Source organism: Anoplolepis gracilipes, chromosome 11 (assembly GCF_047496725.1).
Source record: "Anoplolepis gracilipes chromosome 11, ASM4749672v1, whole genome shotgun sequence".
Lineage (NCBI taxonomy): Eukaryota > Metazoa > Arthropoda > Insecta > Hymenoptera > Formicidae > Anoplolepis > Anoplolepis gracilipes.
Window position 1 is genome coordinate 9,782,266 of NC_132980.1, and position 24,717 is coordinate 9,806,982.

Genomic DNA, 24,717 nt, shown 5'->3' on the forward strand with positions numbered 1-24,717 from the left:
TTTGTGTGTCTGTGTATTTTGAAGTCCGTTCAAGAATATCTTCGAACAACCATTAAGAAGCAGATAATATGCTTTCATGCTCCGTACAAAACAGATGTTATTTTAATGGTAAAAAATAAAAAATATAAAATAGAAAGGATTTTATGAAACAAATTTATGGATAGTATACAATACATTGAAAGTAATTCAATTACGAGAACATCTGTAGAGAAATTAAAGACGACGACATTCTAATCAATTTGTTGCGCGTATAGTTATTGCATACTAAATTTTTTAGATATTTTCTTAATAATCTGTCAAAAATAGACAGATTCATTATAGAAATACTTAAAAGAAACATGCAAAATAATCCTGATAATTTTGACTTCGACTTTTGCTCTTAAATAATTACATTCTGAGCCAAGAATAAAATAGCGAAAAATTTAGACTATATATTTTCAATGAGAAATACATATGTCAATATCAGTCATTTTTAGTTCAGAAATAAAAGTGTACGCAAATGTGAGAGACAGATTGAACACTTCAAAAGAACTGTACATCCAACGCATTAAAAGAAAGATTAATAGTTCGTAGAATTGATGCAGCTGTTCAGCGGGACTGTTTTTTAGGAAAAAAAGTATTTCATGATTATAGAATAGTACATTAATGAAGAGATATGAGTCATATAGATTTAGTCTTGATCATTTGTAATCTTAATTAAAAATTTTAAACGTATATTTCGCACAAATATCTTTTCACAGCATTTTCCAAAAATTTATTTATGATCTCTCAAAAAATAAATAAATAAATAAATAAATAAAATTAGAAATAGAACTGTAAGTGAATTAAAATTTTAAAAAGAAACATAAATATATATATATTCCTTTATCATTTAAATTACGGATAAGTTTATTTCTAAAAATTCTTTTTCATATAATCATTAAAAAGTATAGAAAATATATTAAAGTGTATTAAAAAAAACTAATATATAAAATAAACCTTAAATATTCACGAAAAATCAGAAACTTCATTTAATAATAATAATAATAATAATAAAAGTCGAAATTTTGTGCATAGGGGAAAGATTCTTTTTCAGAAAGACATATTTTTTTATTTTTTATCATGTAATATTTGATCAAGGCAAGCAATCGATTTTGTTTATTAGAAATGATTCAATGTACTAAAAAAAAAACTGATGAATATGATGGATAAGATGAATGGATTAATCACGAAGATAAAAGCGAAAGACTTGAGACTTTGATTTACACAAAGAACTCTCTTCGGGAACAATCATCTTTTGACGTCTTTTATCGTATAATAGTCGATCGCAATTAATTCACTAACGTTAAAAAGCGAGATGAAAAGCATAGACAAATTAATTTGTAAAGATAAAAAAAAATGATAACAAAGTTCGTTAAGTAGCGCACCAATCTAAGAAGCTTAATAAAATTCGTAACTTTTTTTTACTTTATAAAAAAAATCCTTTATAAAAGATTTAAAGAGAACATCAAATAATTACTTGTGTCTTCGCAGGTTGTGCGTGTTAAACTCCAAATAACTCAAAATATATGTTCTCGCATTCCTCTCTTGGTGTTACATCCTTATCACTTATAGCACACTTATCGAGTTTTAATATAAGACTATCATACACATATGTTATATTCGATTGTAAATATACTTAATGATAATAAATCTTATTATGTAAATTTATCGATGATCTAAGAAATTGCAAAAGATACATATATGATAAATATTAATTTAAAATATTTACTCATATCAAATAATGTTCGACTTTTTTTTATAACATCCATAAATTTTAATTAATTATAAAAATTTTCCTCTTGTCTTGTCCTCAATAATTTTATTTTTATTAACTTTATTTTGTTTCAGAAATACATAATAATAATAAAACATTACAATATAATATAAATGTATAATGTATAGAAGTCTATGGTTCTGACAGTTTGTGAAACAAAATAAAATTATTAAGAAAGAAAGGAGGAAAATTTTAATAATTAATAAAAATTTATGAAAAATATAAAACAAATCGAACAATATTTGACACAAATCTGAAAGTTCTACATTAATATATATATATATATATATATATATATATATATATATATATATATATATATATATATATATAATACTGTTACATATACTCATTCAATTATATATACTTACATACAATTTATTAGCTTACCTTTGCCACCGACGAGGTAATAGATGGCTTTGTGGATATTATTGGATTATACGCGCCGTTTTCAAGAAAGAGGAAAAAGTCATTGTATCCCGAACGTGGCCACGAACCAATCGGGTTAAAAGGCGGGAGAAGTCCTGATTGGTCAAGCTTTGCAGTAGTAAGGCTGTGTTCCGAAATTCGCTCCCAGTGTTATAGATTTTCAGTGTTGGCAGTGAATTTCAGAACACAGCTTTGGATGACGTAACAGTGAGAAAAAAAATTCAATTGTACTCAACTGGTCCACTTGTATGTGCGCGCGAATCAAAATTCCATATTTCGCTAACACTTGAGAATTTAAATAAATACGAGAGAAAGGAGTGATAGAGAAAATATATAGATAGTAAGAGAAAAGCTCTGGGAGAAAGAGAGATTAAAGGCCGAATAAAACGATTTTATTATTTCATTTTACATTCACAAGAAACGTGTAATATAACGTAAAACGACGAGAGAAGTGGAAGGTGATATTTCCTTGCATTATTTTAATATATAATACATACATATTTTCTTTCCTTATTTTTCGCATTTTATCTTCCCGCTCTGTCTCATTCATTTTGCACGCAATTCTCTCATTTGTATTTCAGATCGACCGCCGACCGCCGACCGCGAGGAGAGCGAGAGAGAGTTGAGCGTGTGGAGCGTGCGGAGCAGGGCGAGAAGGGCAGCGATGTGTCGCGACGCGGCGGCGCGTTGGTGCTGGCACGTTCGTCGACCGCGCCGACTGCGGGGTGCGGGGTCCGTAGGGTACGACGGCGCGACGCGACGCGACGCGACGTGACACGGTGAAGAGACTTGGGGGTTCGACATGTTCCACCGGCGATGCGGCCACCGTGTCACCCTCAGCAACAACAATTGCACCGCCACGCGCAATTTCTCCGAGTACAATTACGGCCTGGTGTTCAGCGCCGAGCCGCTCCAGGATGACGAGCTGTTCGAAGTCACCATCGACAAGAAGGTACGTGCGCGCGCGCGCGCGCGCACCCCACACATAAACAACTTTTTCTGAGAAACGGCTCGCGCCCATGTGTATTTACATCCTTGCGACACAGTGCACCATCTCTGCAGCAATCCTACCGCGGAATAATTGTGGAGTATAGAATCTGTCTCGTGCACGTGGTGCGGTGTTTAGTGCTTGTCGATAGGTAGAAACGTCCTGTGTATTTTATTTTTCTCATCAAGTGCTCGCGTCTTTGAAATGTTTAATTTGATTTAAAATATTTAATAATATGTATTTTATGAAAATGTTGAATTTGTGTTTATTATATATATGTTAATCTTGCGAAAACTGATGTACATTTTAAAAATTGTACAGATGATATCATGGAGTGGCAGTATAGAAATTGGAGTGACAGAATGTGATCCAGAGACATTGGAAATACCATCCTGTGCCATAAACCTTCGCCATGGATCTTGGATTATGACTGGCTGCGGCATTGTTCACAATGGAGATCGAATTGTCGATATGTATGGAACGGATCTTAATGATCTGGAGGAAGGAAATACTTTAGGAGTAATTCGGACATCCAATGTAATTTGTAACTCATTAGTCTATGATTTCTCTTAGTTATACTCTAGGTAGTAATTAATTGTAATTTTCTGTTTGTAATTATAGCATGAGCTGGTATTCTACGTCAATGGTGTTTCGCAAGGCGTTGCTGTCAGCAACATTCCGGAGCGTATTTTTGCCGTTGTAGATATGTATGGTGATTGTGTACAAGTCAGCATAGCACATCCCAGACTTGCCACTTTGTGTAACATACCGAAAAACGAAGTCGAGATTAATAATGATTATGTTATGGGGGAAAGTTCCAGTACCTCAACAACAAATCTAGTCGCTAACTTAAATGTTAATTTAAATGTCAATGTAAATGTTAACTTACCCAAAAATCCTACCCCTGCCGCAATAAGAGAGGATAGATTGAAGTTTCATGAAAGAGTCGGGACGTTAGTAAAGCTGTCCAATAATGCCAGAACTGCCGAAAGGCGGAGACCACTCGATGAGTTTAACAATGGTGTTGTAATGACACATAGGCCACTACGAGATAACGAACTATTCGAAGTAAGCATCCAAAGATATATATAAATTCATAAAGTTATAAAAGCTCTTATGTAAATAATTGTAAAATAATTAATTTTTTTCTGGCAATTCTTGCAATTATTATTTTATGTTAGAATTATTTATTACTTTTTTTTTTACTTTATAAATTATGAAATTATTGTAGATACGAATAGATAGGCTAGTTTACAAATGGTCAGGGAGCATAGAAGTTGGTGTTACGACTCATAGTCCTACAGCACTAGAATTCCCAGCGACAATGACTAATATGCGCTCTGGTACAACAATGATGTCTGGCTGTGGTATTTTAACGAACGGTAAAGGCACACAACGAGAATACGGAGAATTCAACTTGGATGAATTGAGAGTAAGATAAGATCAGATTTATATATTAAATCTATTGTCTTTTCCTTTTGCATTAAATATATTGTGCATAATTTTTTTTTTTTTTTAGGAAGGAGACCGTGTAGGAATGATTAGGCAGAGTAACGGAGATCTCCATTATTTAATAAATGGTTTGGATCAAGGTATCGCTGCTAAAATACCAACAGGTGTGTGGGGTGTAATAGATCTCTATGGAATGACTGTAAAAGTAACCATCGTCGATCGTGATGAAAGGGAAGAACAAAATCTAGTTACAAGAAGAAACACATTGCAATTACAGGGTCTGGAAAGTGAAGGTAAATAATATGCAGATATCAAATTTCCATAAAAGTGGAAAGTAAACAATTAATATTGATATTTTTAATCTAATAAACTTTGCAGAAGTTGGAGAAGAAGAATTACCCGATAGACTAATGTTTCATTCCTGTTGTGGCACACATGCTGATGTAATCAACAATGGACGTACAGCACATAGACCTAAGTAAGTGAAAAGATATATTTATTATTCGTCCAATAAATTTGCATCTATAATTCTTTTTTAACAATGGATATTAATTATTCGCAGCGCCATAGATGATTTCAATAACGGAGTGGTATTAACTTCAAGACCATTAAAACCCAATGAACTGTTTGAAGTTAGATTAGATAAAATCGTTACAAAATGGGCTGGTTCTATTGAGATAGGAGTTACTACGCATTCCCCAACGGAGTTGGAATTTCCCTTTACCATGACGAATGTTAGGTAGGTAAAGACGTGAACATCGATTTTAAGCGATCTTACAAACCACGAAGAACTAAAAAGATCGCGGTAAGTTGTTTACCTGTTTATGTTATTGCTCGAAGGTGGCTCATATCGCTTGCAGATCCGGCACATGGATGATGACGGGCAATGGCGTGATGCACAACGGTACCACAATGATAGATCAATATGGTCAGAATCTGGACCGTCTGCAGATTGGTGATCGCGTGGGTGTGATGAGAAAGGATAACTCGACGTTACATTTTTACGTGAATGGCGCGGATCAGGGTGTAGCCGCGATGAATGTACCCGAAAGGATTTACGGGGTAATTGATCTCTATGGGCAGGCCGCTCAAGCTACCATAGTTGATAACGTGGACTTTTACAGTCCGACAACAAACAATTCCAGTTTTAGCAACACAACGTTGTACAGGTGCGATTATCCGACAGAGATACAGATTTATAGATTTATCGATATTATGTCGTCAAATGTAGATGATTGTGTGAATCTGTTGACAGCGATCTAAGGTTTCATCATGTACATGGTAAAAATGCGAGGATCACAAATAATGGTTTAACAGCGTCCAGACCGCGAGCTCTGGGTGAATTTAACGAAGCTATTGTAATTGCTAATCGCGCATTACGTGACGGTGAAATGTTCGAAGTAACGATAGATAAAATGGTTGCTAGATGGTCCGGTGCTATAGAAGCAGGTAATTGCTATTCCAATTGTATATCTAAACATAATAAGAGAAAGTTGTTCGTATAATCTCTCGATGTCTTCAAATTACAGGTGTTACTGTGATAAGACCCGATGAATTAGAATTCCCATCTACGATGACAGATATCGATCACGACACGTGGATGCTCTCAGGATCGACGGTGATGCGGGACGGAGTTACGTTGCGCAATAATTACTCTTGCGATTTAGATAAATTAGTGGAAGGCAATCGGATCGGAATGATGCGGTGCTCGGATTCTTCCTTGCATTACTTTTTGGATGGAGTAGATCAAGGTACTGCTTGTACCGGTCTACCATCAAACGTTTATCCAGTAATCGATCTGTATGGACAATGCGCACAGGTACAACAAATACTCGCTCTATGCATTATGTTATAATGATAACAATCGCGTTTTTCAGCGCAATTAATTCAAAGTGATTTATTTCAGGTAACGATTGTATTGCCTGAACGCAGAGATCCGCTGACACAACAATATTTACCGTCGGAAAATAGTATTAGTCAACAACCGACTTCGGTGATCCAACCTCAGGCACAAACGGAAATTCTCCACAAGTTTCACGAGTCGGTCGGACTGAACATACAACTAAATAGTGATAGAACGGTGGCAACCAGATGCAGAGAATACAATAACGCTGTGCTGTTGAGTGATGCACCGCTGGAAAATAACGAGTTGTTCGAAATTGCGATTCAAGAAGTAGCGCATGAATGGAGCGGTTGTTTGAGAATAGGTATCCTGAGTAACGAGACGGGGAACTGGTTGACATCGATGAACCTTGTGCCTGGTATGACGTCCATACCTAGTGATGCTTGGTATCTAACAGGTAACGAGGTGAGGCACATGGGTTTTGCGCTCACCTCTAATTATTGCACGAGTCTGGATTGGTTACGAGTAAGCGACAAGATCGGTGTGAAACGCACACCCGAAGGCAACCTCAAGTTCTACATGAATGGAGAGGACATGGGTATAGCGGCGTCTGATGTACCGGAGATAGTGTATGCGGTAATTGAGCTCTTTGGTAGCACTGTGGCCGTGAACATCACCAGCAGCAAGCAGCAAAATCCCGTGATATCTCCTAATGCCAGCCTGAGATTGCAAGATTCGTTGGAGCTCCTGCTGGACCCAATGCCGCCGAGAAACGATGCGGGAATGGATACATCCATAGATGTATCCGAGGGCAAATTAATAAATGAGGTGACACTTACGCCAACGCAACCCGCCATCGTCGGTGTAACTGGTGGTGACGGAAATTGGAACTACGAATTCCATGAGAATCACGGAAGAAACATTCAATTGGAAACAAAGACGATCGCCAGGCGAGTGGCCAGTTACAATCAGGGTGTAGTAATGTCCAATCGACCGTTAATAAAGGGCAAGCCATTCCAAGTGAAGATAGAGAAACTAAATGAACGTTGGGTATCGAATATCCTCTGCGGCGTTTCCTGTATAACGCCGGAAAAGCAGACAAGTTTCCCATTGACGGCACTTGGTTTTAAAAGGCATTCGTGGATCATCTGCAGCGATTGGATATTTCACAACGGCACGAGGGTGAAAACAAAGTACGGTGCTGGCTTGGAAAATCTTCAATGCAACTCTATTGTGGGTTTGCTGATCGACGAAGATAATCGATTGCATTTATTCATTAATGGCGTTGATCAGGGTATAGCCGCGACTGATTTGCCGCCGTACGTCTTCGCTGTGATTGATCTGTACGGTCAGTGCGAACAGGTATCCATCGCAGGCGTCAACGAGGAGTCCACTTACACAAACGTCACCCTCGACAATACGCTCGTGGCTCTCGACAATACACTCGTTACTCCTATTGAATGCACAAACGTGGAAGCAGAAGACGTGGAGAATTCACGTGAGAAAGCAGATCTGGAATGTCACGAGAAAGAGAATGCGATGGCGACTACTTCTTCGGATCTCTCGCCGTCATCGACGTCCCCAAGTGTGCCAAGTCAATGCGGTTCGAGCACCAGGGACGGCAATCTCGAAGCTGAATATTCATCTTTCGACAACACGAATCTGGCGAACAATAGCATGGCAAACAAAGCTGCGAGTGTCGACAGCAACAATTCAGACTCGTGTTCAGAGTTAAGTAACGATGCGCGAAGCGCCAAGAATAAGGCATACTTGGATAATACGGGACAAACACCGTTGAACAATCAGTCCGAAAACAACTCGAGCGAGTCTAATCTCGATTCGACAGGGAATCGCGCGCTTGTGAATGTCTTAAGCATTAGAAACGAGTGTACAAATGTTGAGATAAACAATGCGACTAATATTAATATACAGAAAGGTATGGTCGCGAGCGCCAGTAACATGACCAGCCTGAACGCTGCGATCACAGCGACGAACGCCAACAATGCGATTAACGAAAGTATAGCGTCCAATAGTCAAGTTGTTAATAGTAGTGCGCAGCAGAACAATCTATCGGATCTTCCTAATAACGTTTGTTCCGGCTTCCACGAGCCACGGTCCTATACGAGTCGAGATAACACCGCGTCAATCCGCGACAATTCAATCTTCAACGGGAACATACTGCCGAGCCAGAACATGATGGTCAACCAAACACGGGACGCGTCTTCGATATCATTGATGCCGTCGTCGTTGCCGTCCACTCCACTTGGATCTACTGTCGTCGCGTCGTCGAGGAAATGCGATTATTTAAAGGCATGCATGCAGCTAAAGAAGTCACTTGTTTTACCGGACGAATTCTTCTCCACCGACGAGATACTGTGTTATTGTAACGCGTGTTACAAAGTGGATGGCGATAACGCGATCTGTAAAAAGGGAGAACCGCCTGCAGAGTTTGCGATACCGGTCGGCTGGGCCAGGTTCCCGTTGAAGCAAAGTATTAATGCCAATCAGATTCCACAGAGCACGACAGACAAGTGGCACGTTGCGTTTTACGGCATACGACTAGATGCGATAAGGTAATACGAATAATCTCGGAACAAGATTTTTTTTATCTCTTTTCGATTATATTGTTTATCATATTATAACTTATATACGGCGCATGTATAGATTGATTCTAGATAGAGGAGAGCTTATGACCAAAGAACAATTAGACGTGAGCAACTTGACAGCGGGTATAAAAAGCGAGGATCAGAACTTGCAAGTATCATTCTCGCCCAGCATCAAATACGCTGCGTCTGACGAATTTACTAGAAAATATCCGTGAGTAACTTGTTTTATATAAAGAGAGACGTGCACTTTTTTATATTATAAATTTACTAAAATATAATTTAATCTTTTCAATCTTGTACATAGATATATCGATATGCAATCGAATAAAAAACTGAACGTGTCTACCGCGTTCCAATTGCTAGTAAGACCAGGCTCGTATACGATCAGTCCCGGTGACAAAGATAGCACTGATTTGCATTGTGAATCCAGCAAATGGGCCACCAAAGAAGCTGGAGCTACAGTAATCGTCGCTCTGCTCGTTCATCTAGACGGATTCTAATCTATATCCGTCTCGAAAGTGTTTGTATGGACTTATAAGTATCACATGGATCTATATCGAGACTATAACGGACTGTTAGTGAAATGATTGTACATACGTACGATGTGCCGACCATGTTGAGAGACAGCCTTGTGATCAATGTTTCAAATCCGTCGAAATCGCGTCGTATATTTATGTTAGACACCGCGTAAGTTCTTCTCGTGCAGCCATTTAAGAATTGTGTCATCATAATTCACATAGTAAAGATTAATCGAGGTTTTAGAGCATCTCCTTTAACGTTGCAACGTTTATTGTGTACAGATAAATTGAGTGTAATAGAGTTTAAATTTGTTTATTTATATATAGAATATACATGTAGAATCCAATTCGAGCTTTGAATAGGAAAAGTTCTCTACGAATTCGCTGGATAGCTATGGCAATTTTGTGACGCACGATAAAGGATCTTACATAAGTTTTAAACCTTTTAACACACGCGTCTCATATATTTGTCGCTAGACTGGCCTAGGTTGATGCTCACGAGAACAAATAGCATGAATGAAGTATATGATATCATCACGACGATGACCAGATTCGTCGAAGAGAACACAAGTATTTTTGACGTCGATCGCTTCACGCCTAATCGATATACCAAATCCCTATTGTATTGCATTAGTAAGTAAATCTTAAAACACACGCAATGCAATTTTTTTAACGCACTCTTCTGCAACATCGATAGGAAAAACGAATCGTGTAATATGTCCATGTTATAGAAATAAACGATGCAAATGCAACTCGCATTGCTACAACCAAATGTGTGGCTTACGAATTAATTAAATATTTCCATTTTTAAGGATGACAAGAAAATTTATTTTAAAATTTACCAAGCATCACTCACGCACGATTATACATTCGTAAGCTACACTGCTGATAAGAAAAATAATGTTAATGTAATTGTTTATGAAATGGAGATTTATTTCCGACATGTAAAATGGACCGAGAATCAATATTTTGAAGAAATTTATATTTTGTAACATTTAGTTTAACAATGCATGCAAGTTGCGAACGCAATTTAACAAAAATCAAGATATTAATTATGACATAATTGTATACTAATACTGAATTCGGTTGGATTTTACCAGTGCGCACTAGTGCACACAAAGATTATCATACAAATTTACATTGATATAAATAACTAAAAAAATAAAATAATACTAAGAGCTGTTATATTATTGTTCAATACAAATAATGATAATAATTCATACGCTTTATAATTATCTTAATGTTTTAATTACTTATATTGTAAATTTGAATACGATAATTTTTAATATGCACTAGTATACACTAGTGCATCCAATCGAATTCATTATACATGAAAAAAGTAAGTTATATCGATAAGAGCTTAATTGAACTAGGATTGCTGTGCAGGTTTTGTGCAAGAAGAATCGATCTGCTTTTAACATCAATATATTTTTAGTAATATATTTCTTCCGGTGATTTTTCATCGATCACTTTTACATATAATCACATAAATCACATTCTACATTCACACCCAAATTCGAACATTCTGATCCCAGGAGCAACTGGCCACTGCCATCCCGTTGCCAGCGACGCTGAGTGATGTCACTCTGTTCTCGTGACCCGACAAAATACCTTGAAATAAGAAGAAGAGTTTTTAAAGTCGTCAAAGAGAAAAACTTGAAAAATCAAAATGTGATTGATACAAGAACGCAACGAAATCGATGAATCTATGAATCTTCTATACGCGAATATATTTTATTAATATAATTATTTTCCATTATTATAAAAATACAGATCTTCACAGGTACAAGGTTCCATAGATTACCATTATGGTGGTTCTTCAGCATATCCCATATGTGAATGGAATTATCGTCACTGCCGCAAAATATGAATCTGCCGCTTAGAGACAAGCCGCATGATGTGAATCCGGGATTCGAGTTCGGCGGCTTGAAGGTGGCCAACTGCTGATCGGATCTGAAATCCCACAGTCTCGCTGTCTTGTCCTCGGATGCTGTTACGCAACCTTGTCCGGAAGGGTGATACTGAATGAATAAAAAAGCGACAACTGGGCAAGAATACACAATAGAGAGCAAACTTAACAAATTTCCAACCTGTAATTTGAAATATCTTGTACATGAATCCTGAAAGCACTTACGCATACGGAGTTTACATCAGCATCATGACCGAAGAACGTCTGCTTGGCCTTTTCCTCTCGTAGATCCCACAGTTTGCAAGTTTTGTCGACCGAGCCGGTAACGTAAGTATTGCCGTCAGGAGACAAGCTAATGCTCACCACGTCACCTGCGTGAGCCTCGAAGTCTGATGTCTTCTTGTTGGCTTCTAGGTCCCATATGCAACTAGAGATATACATCAGATATGCATTATTTGTATAATTACACGAAATATTGTCTATCTATCCTTATCGTTATTTAATCAGATACATTTTCATGTCGCCAGATCCAGTGACGAGTTTTCTATCATCGAGAAATCTGCAGGACGACAAGAATCCCTCGTAACCCAGTAGCTCCCTTACGATCTTGGCAGATCCCGTAGCGTCGCGATTGTTCACATCATAGACGGTGCACATATTGTCCATACCGCCGCACGCGACAAAGTTTCCGGATTGCGCGAAAGCCACCGACATCACCCAGGCTGATCGCAACGGGATGACTTGTACCTTGTTACCGCTCCATGAATCCCAGATGATTAATTTCCCATCCAATGAACCAGTCACGCAATGCCTACACGAAAACGTAGATCAATTTAGATCATCAATGATACTCGCAATATTGACGATTTATAGAAAATTTTCAAGGTATGATAAAATTTAGAGCTTTATTAGTGCATTATAATAAAAGTAAAAGTATTAAAAAGCGCATTTGCGGCTCGTAAATGAGGGATCGTTAATTCTGCTTTAGATAATCTATGTAATTGACGGTAAAATTTGAAACAATTCTATTTATAATTTTATGCTTTGTGTAATATACAAAAAAACGTTTGAAAAAATAAAAAAAATTAATATATCGTATATCATATATTAGAATATGCGATGAATTATAGATTGTTTAAAGCTCGATTTACTGATTAGAACTAACCGATTATCGCCGCTGTAATGGACCGAGTTAACTTTATTGATATGTCCCTTCAGCAACTTTTTAGTCGACAATTTAATTCTCGGAGCATCTGCCACTCCGTTACATGCTTCTTCCAACGTTGTATCCTGCTGCTTCTTTTGCTCTTCCTGATGAAGCAAATAAAGACAAAATTATCAGAAAGTTTTATAACGTTTATATATACTATAAATTATAATCGCGATAAAACATTATAAAATGCTTAAACCTTGCACTTGTTAATGAGATCCTCCAGCTCTTTTTTTAGAGCTATAGTTTCTGCGTCTTCTTTGCCCATTTTTATGTTTTTATATTCGACACGTTTTTCACCAACGTACCTAGAAGCAAAAGAAACCTAAACGTCACTGACGATCGACATACGAAAACTGTCTAACAATTTTCAACAACATACAGAGGAAGCCTCAGGATCGTCCACCCTGCTGCCCCAGTAATTGTATTAAGTTGTTGGTTAATTCGATTTGTTGGGCATTAAAGCTCGGCTCGTTCGCATAATTTAATTACCTACATAGATAGTGATACTTATCGAAGCAAACATATATACACATATTTTATTTTAAAATATATACTTTGAAAAGTAGACATTTCTCAGAGTAGAGGATATGAAACAGACAAGAATATTGCATAAAACGCAGACATATTTTTATCAAGAAAGTTGATTAGAGATAGTTAATATTTAATGCTGAAACGTAAACGTGTGTATTATTTACAGATCAGAGCGGACTGGAAGGTTTCGTTTATATTTCATTATAAAACGTTACGGATCGATGATGACATTCACCCGAGAACAGGAAATCGCGCGAACAAAATCATCGACACGATTGTGTGACGATTACCCATTCTATTCGACCACAAAAACCATCGGTCGTCTCGCTTTCGAGTTTCCCGCTTTCTCCTATAAATACCCGAATCTTTGATACCGATCCATGATTTATCGGATGGCGATCTGTGTCGGATAACCGTAAGCAATATTTCTAAATTATAATATTCTTTTTGTGAATTGTATAATTCTGTGAGGTGTAAATATCCGAAGAAACTGTAAACTTATTGTAGATATAATGATATGAATCGATAAGAAACGTGAGAATATACAAATCAAACTGCTGAGATAGCACAGTAAATTTTCAGTGCGTAAATAATACTAGAGCGTTACGATATAGTGCAATTTTGCAACGCATGTGAAACAATTTTGATAACATGGAAACGCTGAGATTGATGCTGTTGATTGCTCTACTTCTGTATCAAGGAAATTATCTTGTAGCCGGAAACGAAAAAGTGTGCAAGTTAAATTATGATGTTTACGTGCCTTCGAACGATCTCCGGTGCGAGGTCAAGGTTTCCGAGGATTTATCCGTTATTGAGCGATACAGACCTATAAAGGAATCTTGCACATCAAATTTCAATTCGACAGGTATTTTATTTCTAATATCTGTTTTATTAAAAATTTATTGCAAATTCATTTATTTGCGGTAAAAATTTCTTTTTAAATTGGCTATTATACGTTAATAAGTTTTTAGAAAATTTTATTTCATATGTAATAAATATAAATATTTTTTTATTTTCTTAATTAATTATTATAAAATTATTATTTATTTTAATTAATTAAGTAAAAATGAGAGACAATTTTTACTATAAGATATATTGACTCTTCATATTTTATTATACATTAAAATTTTAATTTATTATATTTTAATATGAATTATTTTATATTTAACGTGTTAAATTACTAATAATTTAATTTATTATACATATTTAACTTTTTTGCAATAACAATTTCGACAAGTGTCATATTCTTATCGACTGTGTTAAAGGAAGTCGATGATTGGTGGCAGTCATGGCGCTTCTAGCAAAAGTAGCAACTCCTCGTGATTCCTGTAGTTTTAATGACAGATGTCATTCATCCCATTAGAGATTGTTTCAAAAAAAATGAGGCTAACCATAAATCGCTTAGGGGCTGAATTTCCATATTTTTTCCAAGATTCCATGTATATAGAAATGATATTACATACAATTCTTACATTTCCGTCTCATTGAAAATAACGTATTATATACGGGGTACTGTAATTGCTAACTACGGTTCTGCCCGATGGTTTCCGTCAATTTCCGCGCTCGCGGTGCGCAGTCGGCGCTAAGCGACAGACGCGGACGCGCGTTATCGAGAAGTGGTGTGGATCAGCGGGATCCCGGGTCAGTCAGTGAGAGAAACAGAAAGAGAAGAGAGATGTTTGGCGACAAGGGGACGACGATCGGACGCTGCCTCGCATGGTGCTGCGTCTTCCTGACATACCACGTGGTCAGCGAGGTTCCAGCAGCTGACACTAACGGTATGTCAAGATCGCCCTTTCAGTGAATAAGAAGATCGATATAAAGAGAGAGAGAGAATGAGAGCGAAACATTGTTTTTTTTTTTTTGCGAGCCACAATAACGTAGAAAATATTCACAGGACGAAATTTAAATGATGAATTAACGCGGAGCAAATTTCTTGATATCCTTATTTGGACATTGATATCAAAATTAAATGATTTATTACAATTCTATTTCTTCTCGATGACAAATATTGTGTATTTTTTCTTTTTAAAATGAGATATACATACATATATTGAAGGTAAAAAGAGAATTGGAAGAAAGTGCATCAAAGGTCAGCTCCATTGTTTACACGCAATTGCCTAATATTGATGAAAGTTATTCATTAATACATAAGAATATAACTTTTAAATAGAATATACTAGTATTAATTACAGAAAAACGGGATAAGTATGAAGATTTACTGTATTAAAAATTTTTTTATTGAATTAAAATTGTTTAAGGAGTGAAAAAAAATCGTTGCTTTAATATCGAAGAATACTTTCAACTTTTTTCACTTTTTACAAACCAATATTTACTTGCATTTTCGATATCCATGTTTGTTGATTCATGATGAGAAATTTCCCGCTTTAGGAATCTTATTTTAGCCACAGTCAAGACTTTGTTGAGAGACGTACCACAAAGCGATTTGCGGCAGAGAACTAATAATATATTATTTATTTTTCTGGAAAAATTAGGGGAAAAAATGACAGCGAAAGTCGTTCGTCGACCTCGGTTTGCTGGGCGACAAGTTTCGGCTGTTTTTCTTCCTCGAACAAGATGCGTGTCTGAAATAATTTATTCTGTCCGCAAAACACATTTCGCACAGCTCGTTATCCTCACTGTTACTGCTATCAAACTGTAATTGGTATTAGACGGATATTAGACTAGAAAAAACGGTAAAATCTGAATATTAATCCTTATACGACAGATTGTCTTTAGCTTTTATAGAGCTAAAGTTATTGATATTTCAAGTACGAAAAAATTTTACAATGGTCCCATACATCTGATTAATCGAATTAATCTTTCGAAAATTCTTTCTGCGAATAAACATAGATTTGCAAACTAAAGATAAGGTCACAAAGGCTATCTATGGGAGGTATAATCTAAAGTTGAATATTTCTTCTTGCGTGCGTTTAGACTCTATCGTTGCTTAAATAATTATATAACGCGATCTTTTGTTTTTATTGTAACAGTTTAAACAGCAATGTGTTCTTATATGATAAAAATTAAGAATAACATTTATACGTCAAAGCATAAGTTATCATTAAAGTCTCGAGCGATGATCAAACGATATAACGAATAGGCAAGCATAACGTAATCGTTTCGTTTATAGAACGTGAAGTAATTTAATACGATTCTCTCTGTTCTTTTAATCAGCATGTAACTGGATCGAGTGCATGGTCCTTATCATTCCATTTCCGTTGCTGCTCATCATATGAACAAAAGATGTGCGAGATCTTGAAATTTCTTGATTTATAATTCTGATCATTTTTTATAATTCTGAGATTAACCCAGATCACTCTTTTTACATAACTGGAGAATTAATATATATCTTTTATCATTGATACATTGTTACATTAGCATACATATATTTCTACGAGATTTTATTATAATTTTCTTATAAGTTAAGGAAATATATAAGGTTCAACATCGTCCAATCGTCTTTGAATCTTTCCTTAAGAGAGCCCTAAAGGCATTTTTCCTCGAATTTCCACGTACATTCGAAATCACTCGTTCTAAGAATATCTCGAGAGAGAGCTTGCGTAAGAATATATTGATGGCTCAGTAATACAAGAAGAGTGGAAGCGCAGTTGGTGTACGTGCTGCGGTCCTCGTGGGCGCTCGACGTGACATCACGAGCTCTATACGCGATGCTAACGAGTTCATCGGCTGGATAACAATGACGGAATCGATATATAACTTTGTCCTCGATATTGGACAATCCGGACTTTTCCACCAACTAGGCCTTTCAAATCTTTTCCTCTGGATGAAAATTTTGTAATTTATTTTTCAACGAGTTTTTTTTTTTTTTTTTTTTTTTAAGAAAAATATTTTTGAAAAATATAACAATTACGCAAATATGTGAATTTTATGATTGCACTAAATTTTCAATTATTTCTTTTTTCCGTCACGTAGTAATTTAATTAATTACTATATTTCAGATGTTCTGGTATTCACTGTCGCATCCAACGAGACGGATGGCTTTCAAAGATACCTGAGATCGGTCGAGGTCTACAAGTTTCGCGACAACTTAAGAATTCTCGGGTTAGGCGAGCCCTGGAAAGGCGGAAACGTTAGGAATTATGCTGGTGGTGGATATAAAATTAATCTACTGAAAAAGGCCTTGAAAGATTATAGGAATGATGAAAAAAAGATCATCTTGTTCACTGACAGGTATATACATCCTGATAGCAAAAAGAGATTTCTAATGCATTTACAGAACACACATATATATATATACATCTTTCCTATACTTTTAGTTACGACGTGATATTTCTTGGCGACTTGTCTGCCATCGTCGAGCGATTCCTGAGTACCGATGCTCGAGTCTTATTTTCCGCGGAAGCGTATTGTTGGCCGGATAAGTCTTTAGCGACTCACTATCCAGCCGTATCTAGGGGCAAACGATATCTAAACTCTGGAGGTTTCATCGGTTATGCGACCGATGTGTACGAGATCTTGAACAAGGCTCTCATCAATGACGAGGACGATGATCAGTTGTTTTATACAACAATCTATCTACAGGAGGATCTTAGGATGCAACACAAAATCAAGCTGGATCACAAGTCCGAAATATTTCAGAATCTCAATGGTGCGGTAGGTAAGGACAAATGCGAATTTGATATTTAATGAGAGGAGCATCGCGCGATATTAATTATAGTTATTACTACTGTCGCGTAATTTTTAGCTGATGTGGAGCTCAGATTCAAAGGAGAAGAAGCTTATCTTCAAAATATCGTTTACAACACGGTGCCCTTGATACTTCACGGCAATGGACCCAACAAGCTGGTCTTAAATTCCTTGGGCAATTATTTGGCTCGTGCCTGGACATCGAACGAGGGATGTTTATCCTGCTGGGATCAAACCATCGAGCTCAACAAAACCAAGCCGGAAACATATCCGGTTATTTTAATAGCCATCTTCATCGAACATCCTACGCCGTTCTTGGAAGAATTCTTCCAAGCTATCTATCGTCAAGCCTATCCAAAGTCGCGATTACATTTGTTCATTCACAACAATGTGGCCTATCACGAGAACGTAGTTTATGATTTCTTCGAAAGGACCAGCCAGAAATACCTGAGTGTGAAACAAATATTGCCGAGCGATGAAATCAGCGAGGTTGAGGCGAGAAAATTAGCGCTGTAAGTGTAAGCAGAGTGATTCTGCAATTTATCTTTATCTAAAGAGTTAATATTAGAGATTGCGATTTAATGTTAGAACGAGCAACCTTTATAAAAATGTTAAAGAGCGATCTATTTCACAGGGAGCATTGCTTGTTGAAGGAATGTTCCGGATATCTGTCAGTTGACGCAGTCGCGCACTTAGACAATGAGCACACGTTGAAGTTATTGGTGGAGCAACAGAGAGGGATTGTCGCACCCTTACTTATTCGACCATACAAAGCATGGAGCAATTTTTGGGGCGCCATAACAGATGACGGATTTTACGCACGGAGCTTCGATTATATGGAGATAATAAAGAATGAACGCAGGTATAGTGAATTCACAAATATCAATTTTCTATATTTAGTCTCAATTGACTATGATTACGTGTCCGTTACTCACGATTCTACTTTAGAAGAAAGCAGTTTATTATTCTAGGTAAGGTAACTTGCGATTTTCTAAGAAATTCCTCGCGATTCGAGTTAAAAAGAATTTTTTCTTAATTTTTAATCAGGACGATTTCGTTTTCTATTTTCTGTATAAGTTACAATAAAAATACACATCGTTCTGAGCCGTTTTCTTAGGGTCTACCGTTTCGTATCTATTGCAAAACTTTACATATTACCTGCGATTTACATGTTTTACCTAGTTTACATGTTTGTTTTTCGGATCTCTTGCACTAATCGAAAGCGATGGAGAAGTCAGTCTTGAAAGACCTTCGATCGATGCTATACATGTTGTCCGCCGTGCACTCGTAAACTCCGGCGTCCATCTGAGTGGCAGGATCAATCTCGAGTTTTGATTTTACTTTGTCAGTATCAAATTGCCACTCGTGTATCTGTCAAAAAATGATATATCATTTCAACGATAGAATATCATCATTTATTATCAAAGTTGTAAATACATATTAATTTGTTTACACTTGAAAATTCTTCTGATGAAATCTCCTTAAGCGCAAACAAGAGATTAATATTTTTTATATATTGAGACTGTATACTGACATGTAGATAGTGATGCGTGTAAATCTCGGCGCCATCCTTGAACCACGTGATGTGCGGACGCGGATTGCCACGAGCCACACAGAGGAAAGCTATTTTGTGTCCCAAGACGTATTCCAGATCGAAGTGCGATGCTAGTAGTATCTTGGCTCCCTAACAAGATCAATTCAATATAACAATTATTTTAATTAGAAAAATGCGTGATAAAGAAAAGGGGCTCTAAGAGCACTCTTCTTTTTTACGTACGTTGTTATTGTTGTAATACTGATCACTTTCCGGATCGCGGTACTTTCCGGTAATAGGCAATCCAATCTGCACACGAGATTTGCTTCTACTTCTTCCCCGTCCTCTTCGACCAAGTGTCTCTTGACAATTGAGTAATAATATACCCAGCAGGATTAGCAGTAGCATGGAACGTGACATGATAATCTGATAAAAGCGGAATCAAACATTAATCTATAATATTTTCTAGACACTTTTTGAAGCTGCGGATTTGAAATCATTTAGTTAATCGAATCGGAGGAGCGATCAAAATTAACGTTACAATCGCATGAATCAAAAAGTTAAATTTTATTATTGCAGATTTGTATAGCGCGTGAAATGGATGCGGAAAATCCTGCTCAATTTAAACGTACTTATATTAGAGCGAATGTGTGCTGAGGATACTCACCGTATGTAGCAACGTTCGGTGATCACACGGAACTCCGATGCGACTGACAGTCACCTACTCATTACTCCCCTAGTGTCCTCTCGTATCTATTACAGACTTATATGCAGATAAACTGTCTATGCACTATACGTACAGTAGTTATTCCTTTGGTTCACTACATGATCGCCATCAATTTCTATCAAATCTACAGACCGCTTATCCATTAATTTAACCACATTCAATCCTTCCGGATAATTCACGTTTACGATTCGGCAATTTTGTCATATTTTTTTGCGTTTTTATATTAATTGTGTAACGCAAAGGACACAGTTCGATTGAAATTAAATTTCACAAGAATATTAAATTTATAATTATATCGCGTATGTCGGGAAATCAAAATTGAAGAAAAATGGGAAGAATTACCGTTGGAAAAAAAAATGAAAGCATGCTTACAACGCATTTGTAACATCCGTACTAATTGTTCATTTCATTGTTCGCTGTAGATGATTACGTTTGTCGATGGCAACATAGCGAAATATGCTCTTCCATATTACTTTTGTGTCGCGACCCGACACAATTACCTTGTTAAATTTGCAGTGATGAACCATTTTCGATATGTTCCTCGCGCTACCCCTTATATTACTCAATCATGCTTTAACGAATAAAAACTGGGGAGGGGAACCTCCCGGATTTGCATCTCTTTGCATATCTCATTGATAAACTGAATGAATCTGTTTTGCTCGCGTTAAAGAAAAATACAAGCTATGTATATCCTGTTATGCAAAATATTTGACGATGTATTATATATTTGCTGTATAAATTTTACATTATTAATATATGTTGTAGAACAGATATAGCTGCTGTAGAAGAAAAGGCGAAGAAAGCATTTGAATCGGTTTTTATTAATTATACGTGTGAACTTTTTTAATCAATTTCTCATTATCTCAAGAAATATCCCGTTTTTCACGCATCGTTATCGATTAATAACTAATAACGCATCTGGTTTGCGTCAAGTAAAAATCTATAAATCTATATATATCAAGTAGTAAATCTCTTTGTAATAACAAACATCTATTAGCTATTGTTGAAAAAAATATTATTCACTCTAGTCTACTATGCGGTCGCGGAGCTACCGGAGAACGCGTTTAATACGAGATCATGACGTAGTCCGTTCTGAAGCCCCGACGATCGACGGCATACTGATTATCCGCCTGGCACTCATAGTATCCCGCGTCCTTCTGCGTCGCAGGATCGATCTCCATTTTCGACTTTATCGTGTCGTTGCCAACAGGCCACTCGTGCACCTGACGATTTAAATGATTCCCTCGATTCTCTCGTAATCGTGATAAATATTCTCTTAACAGTGGATTTTTTTAGGACGGCCAACATCTCCCTTTTAACGACGAATTAAGACCTACCTGGAAGAATTTGTGATGGTACAGCTCGATCCCATCCTTTAGCCAAGTGATTTCCGGTCTAGGAAAACCGGTGGCCATGCAGAAGAACGTGATCTTCCTGCCCAGCATGTAATCCAGCTCAAAGTGCGATGCTTTCACGATCTTGGCACCCTGCGAACAAGCCGTTATCGGATGATTCATCACGATGATTGTTAATTACACCCTTCCCAACTATCACGTCTCGCACGTCTCAACTCACGTCTTTGTTCTCGTAATAATGCGCGCTGGCGGGATTTCGATTAGGTATTAGGATGGGCATCCGCGAGTTCCATACTCTTCCTCGGCTGCGACCTCTCCCTCCTCTACCTCCGCCGCCCTTCTGCGCTTCTGTGCTTATCATTAGGGCCGTTAATAGGAACAGATAGAGCAGCCGGCATCTCGTCATTTGTTCTATAACCAGAGAGAGTGATTCTTGATGACAATCGGGATGACCAGAGGAATGACCAACGACGCAGAGGAACTCGTTCGCGCGATCACTTTATATACCTTTCGAACTCATCTATCACTATTATATATATCACGCGGAGCATAATCCATCACTCTATTATAATATATTATTATATTATATCTATTGAGCGTGTGAGAAATTCAATGATGAGATGAATAAGTGACATTCCGCGGGCAATAACGATGAGGGTAAAATCTATAATGTAACCGCGTGCGTGTTTCACGCAATTTGCGTGAACGTACATCTGTTCTTACCGGAGGATTTGAAGGACTCGGTTGATCCCTGACACGTAGAATGTATTACGGAGACCGGATCCGCTAGACCCTACCGCCTAAAATGCGAATGGACCACGCGACGCACGACGGACACACGCAGTCACACGCTGGTGTGACAAGAGTTATGAATCTCAATTGGATAATTATGCATAACCCATTGCCAAGTATGTTCATCGGCCAATCGCGGCTACCACAAAATTACCACGATCACCTTACAAAACACTTAAGCGATGACCTCCGCAAAAACAACGCGACGTTCGCCACAAGCGGACAAGTACGTCTGCTTGTTGCGCTCGTTGCACGCGCTCTCGTTTCCGCCGTCTCTCGACTCGCGCGGTTTGTCGAATCACGTTGATACATCTGTTTCAGGGGACTGTGGAACGTGCCGTTCGTCACTAACTGCTACTTGATAAACGCGACTATTATAGCCAACAAGGCGACCCGACCGTCCTACGAGGATGCCGATCTGGATACGGAAATGACCTTTGCCCAGAAAAATCGACAGAGAGGTCTGTTCATGTACCTCAACAACAGGCTCGAGTTCGGCCACCTCGTCAATCCGGATACTTACGACATGCGGCTTACCCATCCGGACATGTATCAGATCATAGACAACAAGTTGGACTGGGAGAAAAGATATATTCATCCGAATTACAGCGATATATTTGATCCTGATAAAAAACCGATACAGGTAAATGATTCCTCCGAGATAATATGTTTTCGTTATATCTTTATTTAACAGCTTATACAGTTATATTGTTTATAGCCGTGTCCTGATGTCTATTGGTTCCCTATCGCTAGTCCCAGATTCACCAGTGAACTTATTGGAATCGTCGAGACTTTCGGGCAATGGTCCGACGGGTCTAATCATGTAAGTCATTTTTTTTTTTTTCAGTCGTTTATTAATTTATTAATCCAATAATGTAATGGAAATCTTTGTATTGTACATAATAATTTTCGGCAGGACTCACGCTTGATGGGTGGTTACGAAAACGTGCCGACCCGTGATATTCACATGAATCAAGTTCAATACGAACAACAGTGGTTGCACTTTTTGAAAGAATACGTTAAACCATTGCAGGAGCTCGTCTTTATTGGCTATTTTCATGATGTAAGATTCATTTATATATGCCGGATTTCTTTTTAGGATTCTCGACTGGATTCCGGATACGAAGCGGTACCGACTCGCGATATTCATATGAACCAAGTCGGCCTCGAGAACGCCTGGTTGACATTTCTCAAAGATTATGTCAGTCCTCTGCAACAGCGTGTTTTTACCGGATACGAGGACTATGTAAGACTCTGAAATTCTGACGTACGGAAGTGACTTTAACGTGCACACACACACATCTCACATTGCACATGGGTATACGCACAGCTTTTGGGTACACATAGTCTCCTTTTGTGGTCTGGTTATACCGCTTCGTAATGGATGGAATTGGAAGAGATTTCTGTATCATATGTAGAATTATGTCAACAAAGCTTTATTTGAAAAGAAAAGCTATATTTATCACTGTAAATCAGTCTAATTTAAACCAATTGTTTTATAATAATTTAATGTCGACAGCCACCGCGATCGCTTATGAATTTCGTCGTAAGATACCGACCGGACGAGCAGCCATCCTTGCGGCCACATCACGACTCCTCGACCTATACTATCAATATCGCCCTAAATCAAGCAGATGTGGACTATGAGGGTGGTGGATGCAGGTTCATCCGATATAATTGTTCTGTCACTGATACGAAACCAGGCTGGATGCTGATGCATCCAGGAAGATTAACGCACTATCACGAAGGACTGCGAGTGACCGCGGGCACGCGTTACATTATGATCTCTTTCGTAGATCCGTGATGGGATTCATCGTGCGCACACAAATCTGCAAATTATTCGACTGCCAATGTATTGAAAATAAATGTTAAGAATATAAAAAAAGAGAGATGAAACTATCAAAGAGAAATATAATTCTATATGAACGATGCTCATTGTTGTCAGCTAAAAACGTCAATTGCCACTGATGGACTGAATAGTGCATTTAACAGAAATGAAATCTGCTTAATCAATGTATTATTTTTGTACTTTAACGTAAATGCACGTCTGAGCGTGTTTTTATAGTTAGCAATCACAAATTTATATATAAAAATAAAATTGTAAAATATATGTATTACATATTTTACTGTAATTATATATATATATATATATATATATATATATATATATATATATATATATATATATATATATATATATACATACACACATGCATGCACGTACGTGCGCGTATGTGTGGATAAATTGTAATAACATTTATTAATATTTGAATTCGTCAGTCTTCAAAATATATATGAACGAATCAATAATATAGTTTATAATAATAAATGTTATTAAATATGAGTCATCATTTATGCTAATCTTTTCTTATTTT

At 37.2% G+C, this 24,717-nt stretch overlaps 5 protein-coding genes across 7 annotated transcripts; 2 read left to right on the forward strand and 3 right to left on the reverse strand.

Moving 5' to 3' along the window:
- The first annotated feature begins 2,843 nt into the window (after positions 1-2,843).
- Neurl4 (neuralized E3 ubiquitin protein ligase 4) lies at positions 2,844-10,402 on the forward strand. The gene is made up of 13 exons (XM_072902502.1): positions 2,844-3,176; positions 3,534-3,749; positions 3,834-4,280; positions 4,444-4,644; positions 4,732-4,957; positions 5,043-5,142; positions 5,227-5,403; positions 5,525-5,833; positions 5,920-6,113; positions 6,194-6,483; positions 6,571-9,080; positions 9,172-9,324; positions 9,418-10,402. Exons 1-13 carry the CDS (start codon positions 3,027-3,029, stop codon positions 9,611-9,613), a joined length of 5,169 nt encoding a protein of 1,722 aa, XP_072758603.1. The 5' UTR covers positions 2,844-3,026; the 3' UTR covers positions 9,614-10,402.
- A 537-nt stretch (positions 10,403-10,939) lies between these two features.
- On the reverse strand, positions 10,940-13,151 carry Gbeta76c (guanine nucleotide-binding protein subunit beta-2). Its single transcript, XM_072902515.1, has 7 exons — positions 13,133-13,151; positions 12,950-13,058; positions 12,706-12,851; positions 12,052-12,351; positions 11,766-11,967; positions 11,436-11,652; positions 10,940-11,242 (listed from the first exon to the last, which is right to left on the reverse strand). Exons 2-7 carry the CDS (start codon positions 13,016-13,018, stop codon positions 11,136-11,138), a joined length of 1,041 nt encoding a protein of 346 aa, XP_072758616.1. The 5' UTR covers positions 13,019-13,058; positions 13,133-13,151; the 3' UTR covers positions 10,940-11,135.
- A 1,658-nt stretch (positions 13,152-14,809) lies between these two features.
- Plod (procollagen lysyl hydroxylase) lies at positions 14,810-24,671 on the forward strand. 2 transcript variants are annotated; one of them, XM_072902508.1, is made up of 9 exons: positions 14,810-15,062; positions 17,247-17,478; positions 17,565-17,905; positions 17,993-18,446; positions 18,569-18,796; positions 22,664-22,985; positions 23,061-23,165; positions 23,259-23,405; positions 23,862-24,671. In XM_072902508.1, exons 1-9 carry the CDS (start codon positions 14,825-14,827, stop codon positions 24,144-24,146), a joined length of 2,352 nt encoding a protein of 783 aa, XP_072758609.1. In that variant the 5' UTR covers positions 14,810-14,824; the 3' UTR covers positions 24,147-24,671. The 2 variants fall into 2 exon arrangements, with proteins under 2 accessions (XP_072758609.1, XP_072758610.1); XM_072902509.1 differs by lacking the exon at positions 23,259-23,405 and adding an exon at positions 23,442-23,588.
- Positions 18,803-20,427, reverse strand: LOC140671270 (immunoglobulin domain-containing protein oig-4). The gene is made up of 4 exons (XM_072902518.1): positions 20,136-20,427; positions 19,712-19,894; positions 19,469-19,618; positions 18,803-19,305 (listed from the first exon to the last, which is right to left on the reverse strand). The coding sequence occupies exons 2-4, from the start codon at positions 19,886-19,888 to the stop codon at positions 19,147-19,149; spliced, it is 486 nt and encodes a 161-aa protein (XP_072758619.1). The 5' UTR covers positions 19,889-19,894; positions 20,136-20,427; the 3' UTR covers positions 18,803-19,146.
- Positions 20,884-22,648, reverse strand: LOC140671269 (immunoglobulin domain-containing protein oig-4). 2 transcript variants are annotated; one of them, XM_072902516.1, is made up of 4 exons: positions 22,274-22,648; positions 21,771-21,961; positions 21,533-21,682; positions 20,884-21,418 (listed from the first exon to the last, which is right to left on the reverse strand). In XM_072902516.1, exons 2-4 carry the CDS (start codon positions 21,954-21,956, stop codon positions 21,260-21,262), a joined length of 495 nt encoding a protein of 164 aa, XP_072758617.1. In that variant the 5' UTR covers positions 21,957-21,961; positions 22,274-22,648; the 3' UTR covers positions 20,884-21,259. The 2 variants fall into 2 exon arrangements, with proteins under 2 accessions (XP_072758617.1, XP_072758618.1); XM_072902517.1 differs by lacking the exon at positions 22,274-22,648 and having other exon boundaries at positions 21,771-22,196.
- Positions 24,672-24,717: the final 46 nt, after the last annotated feature.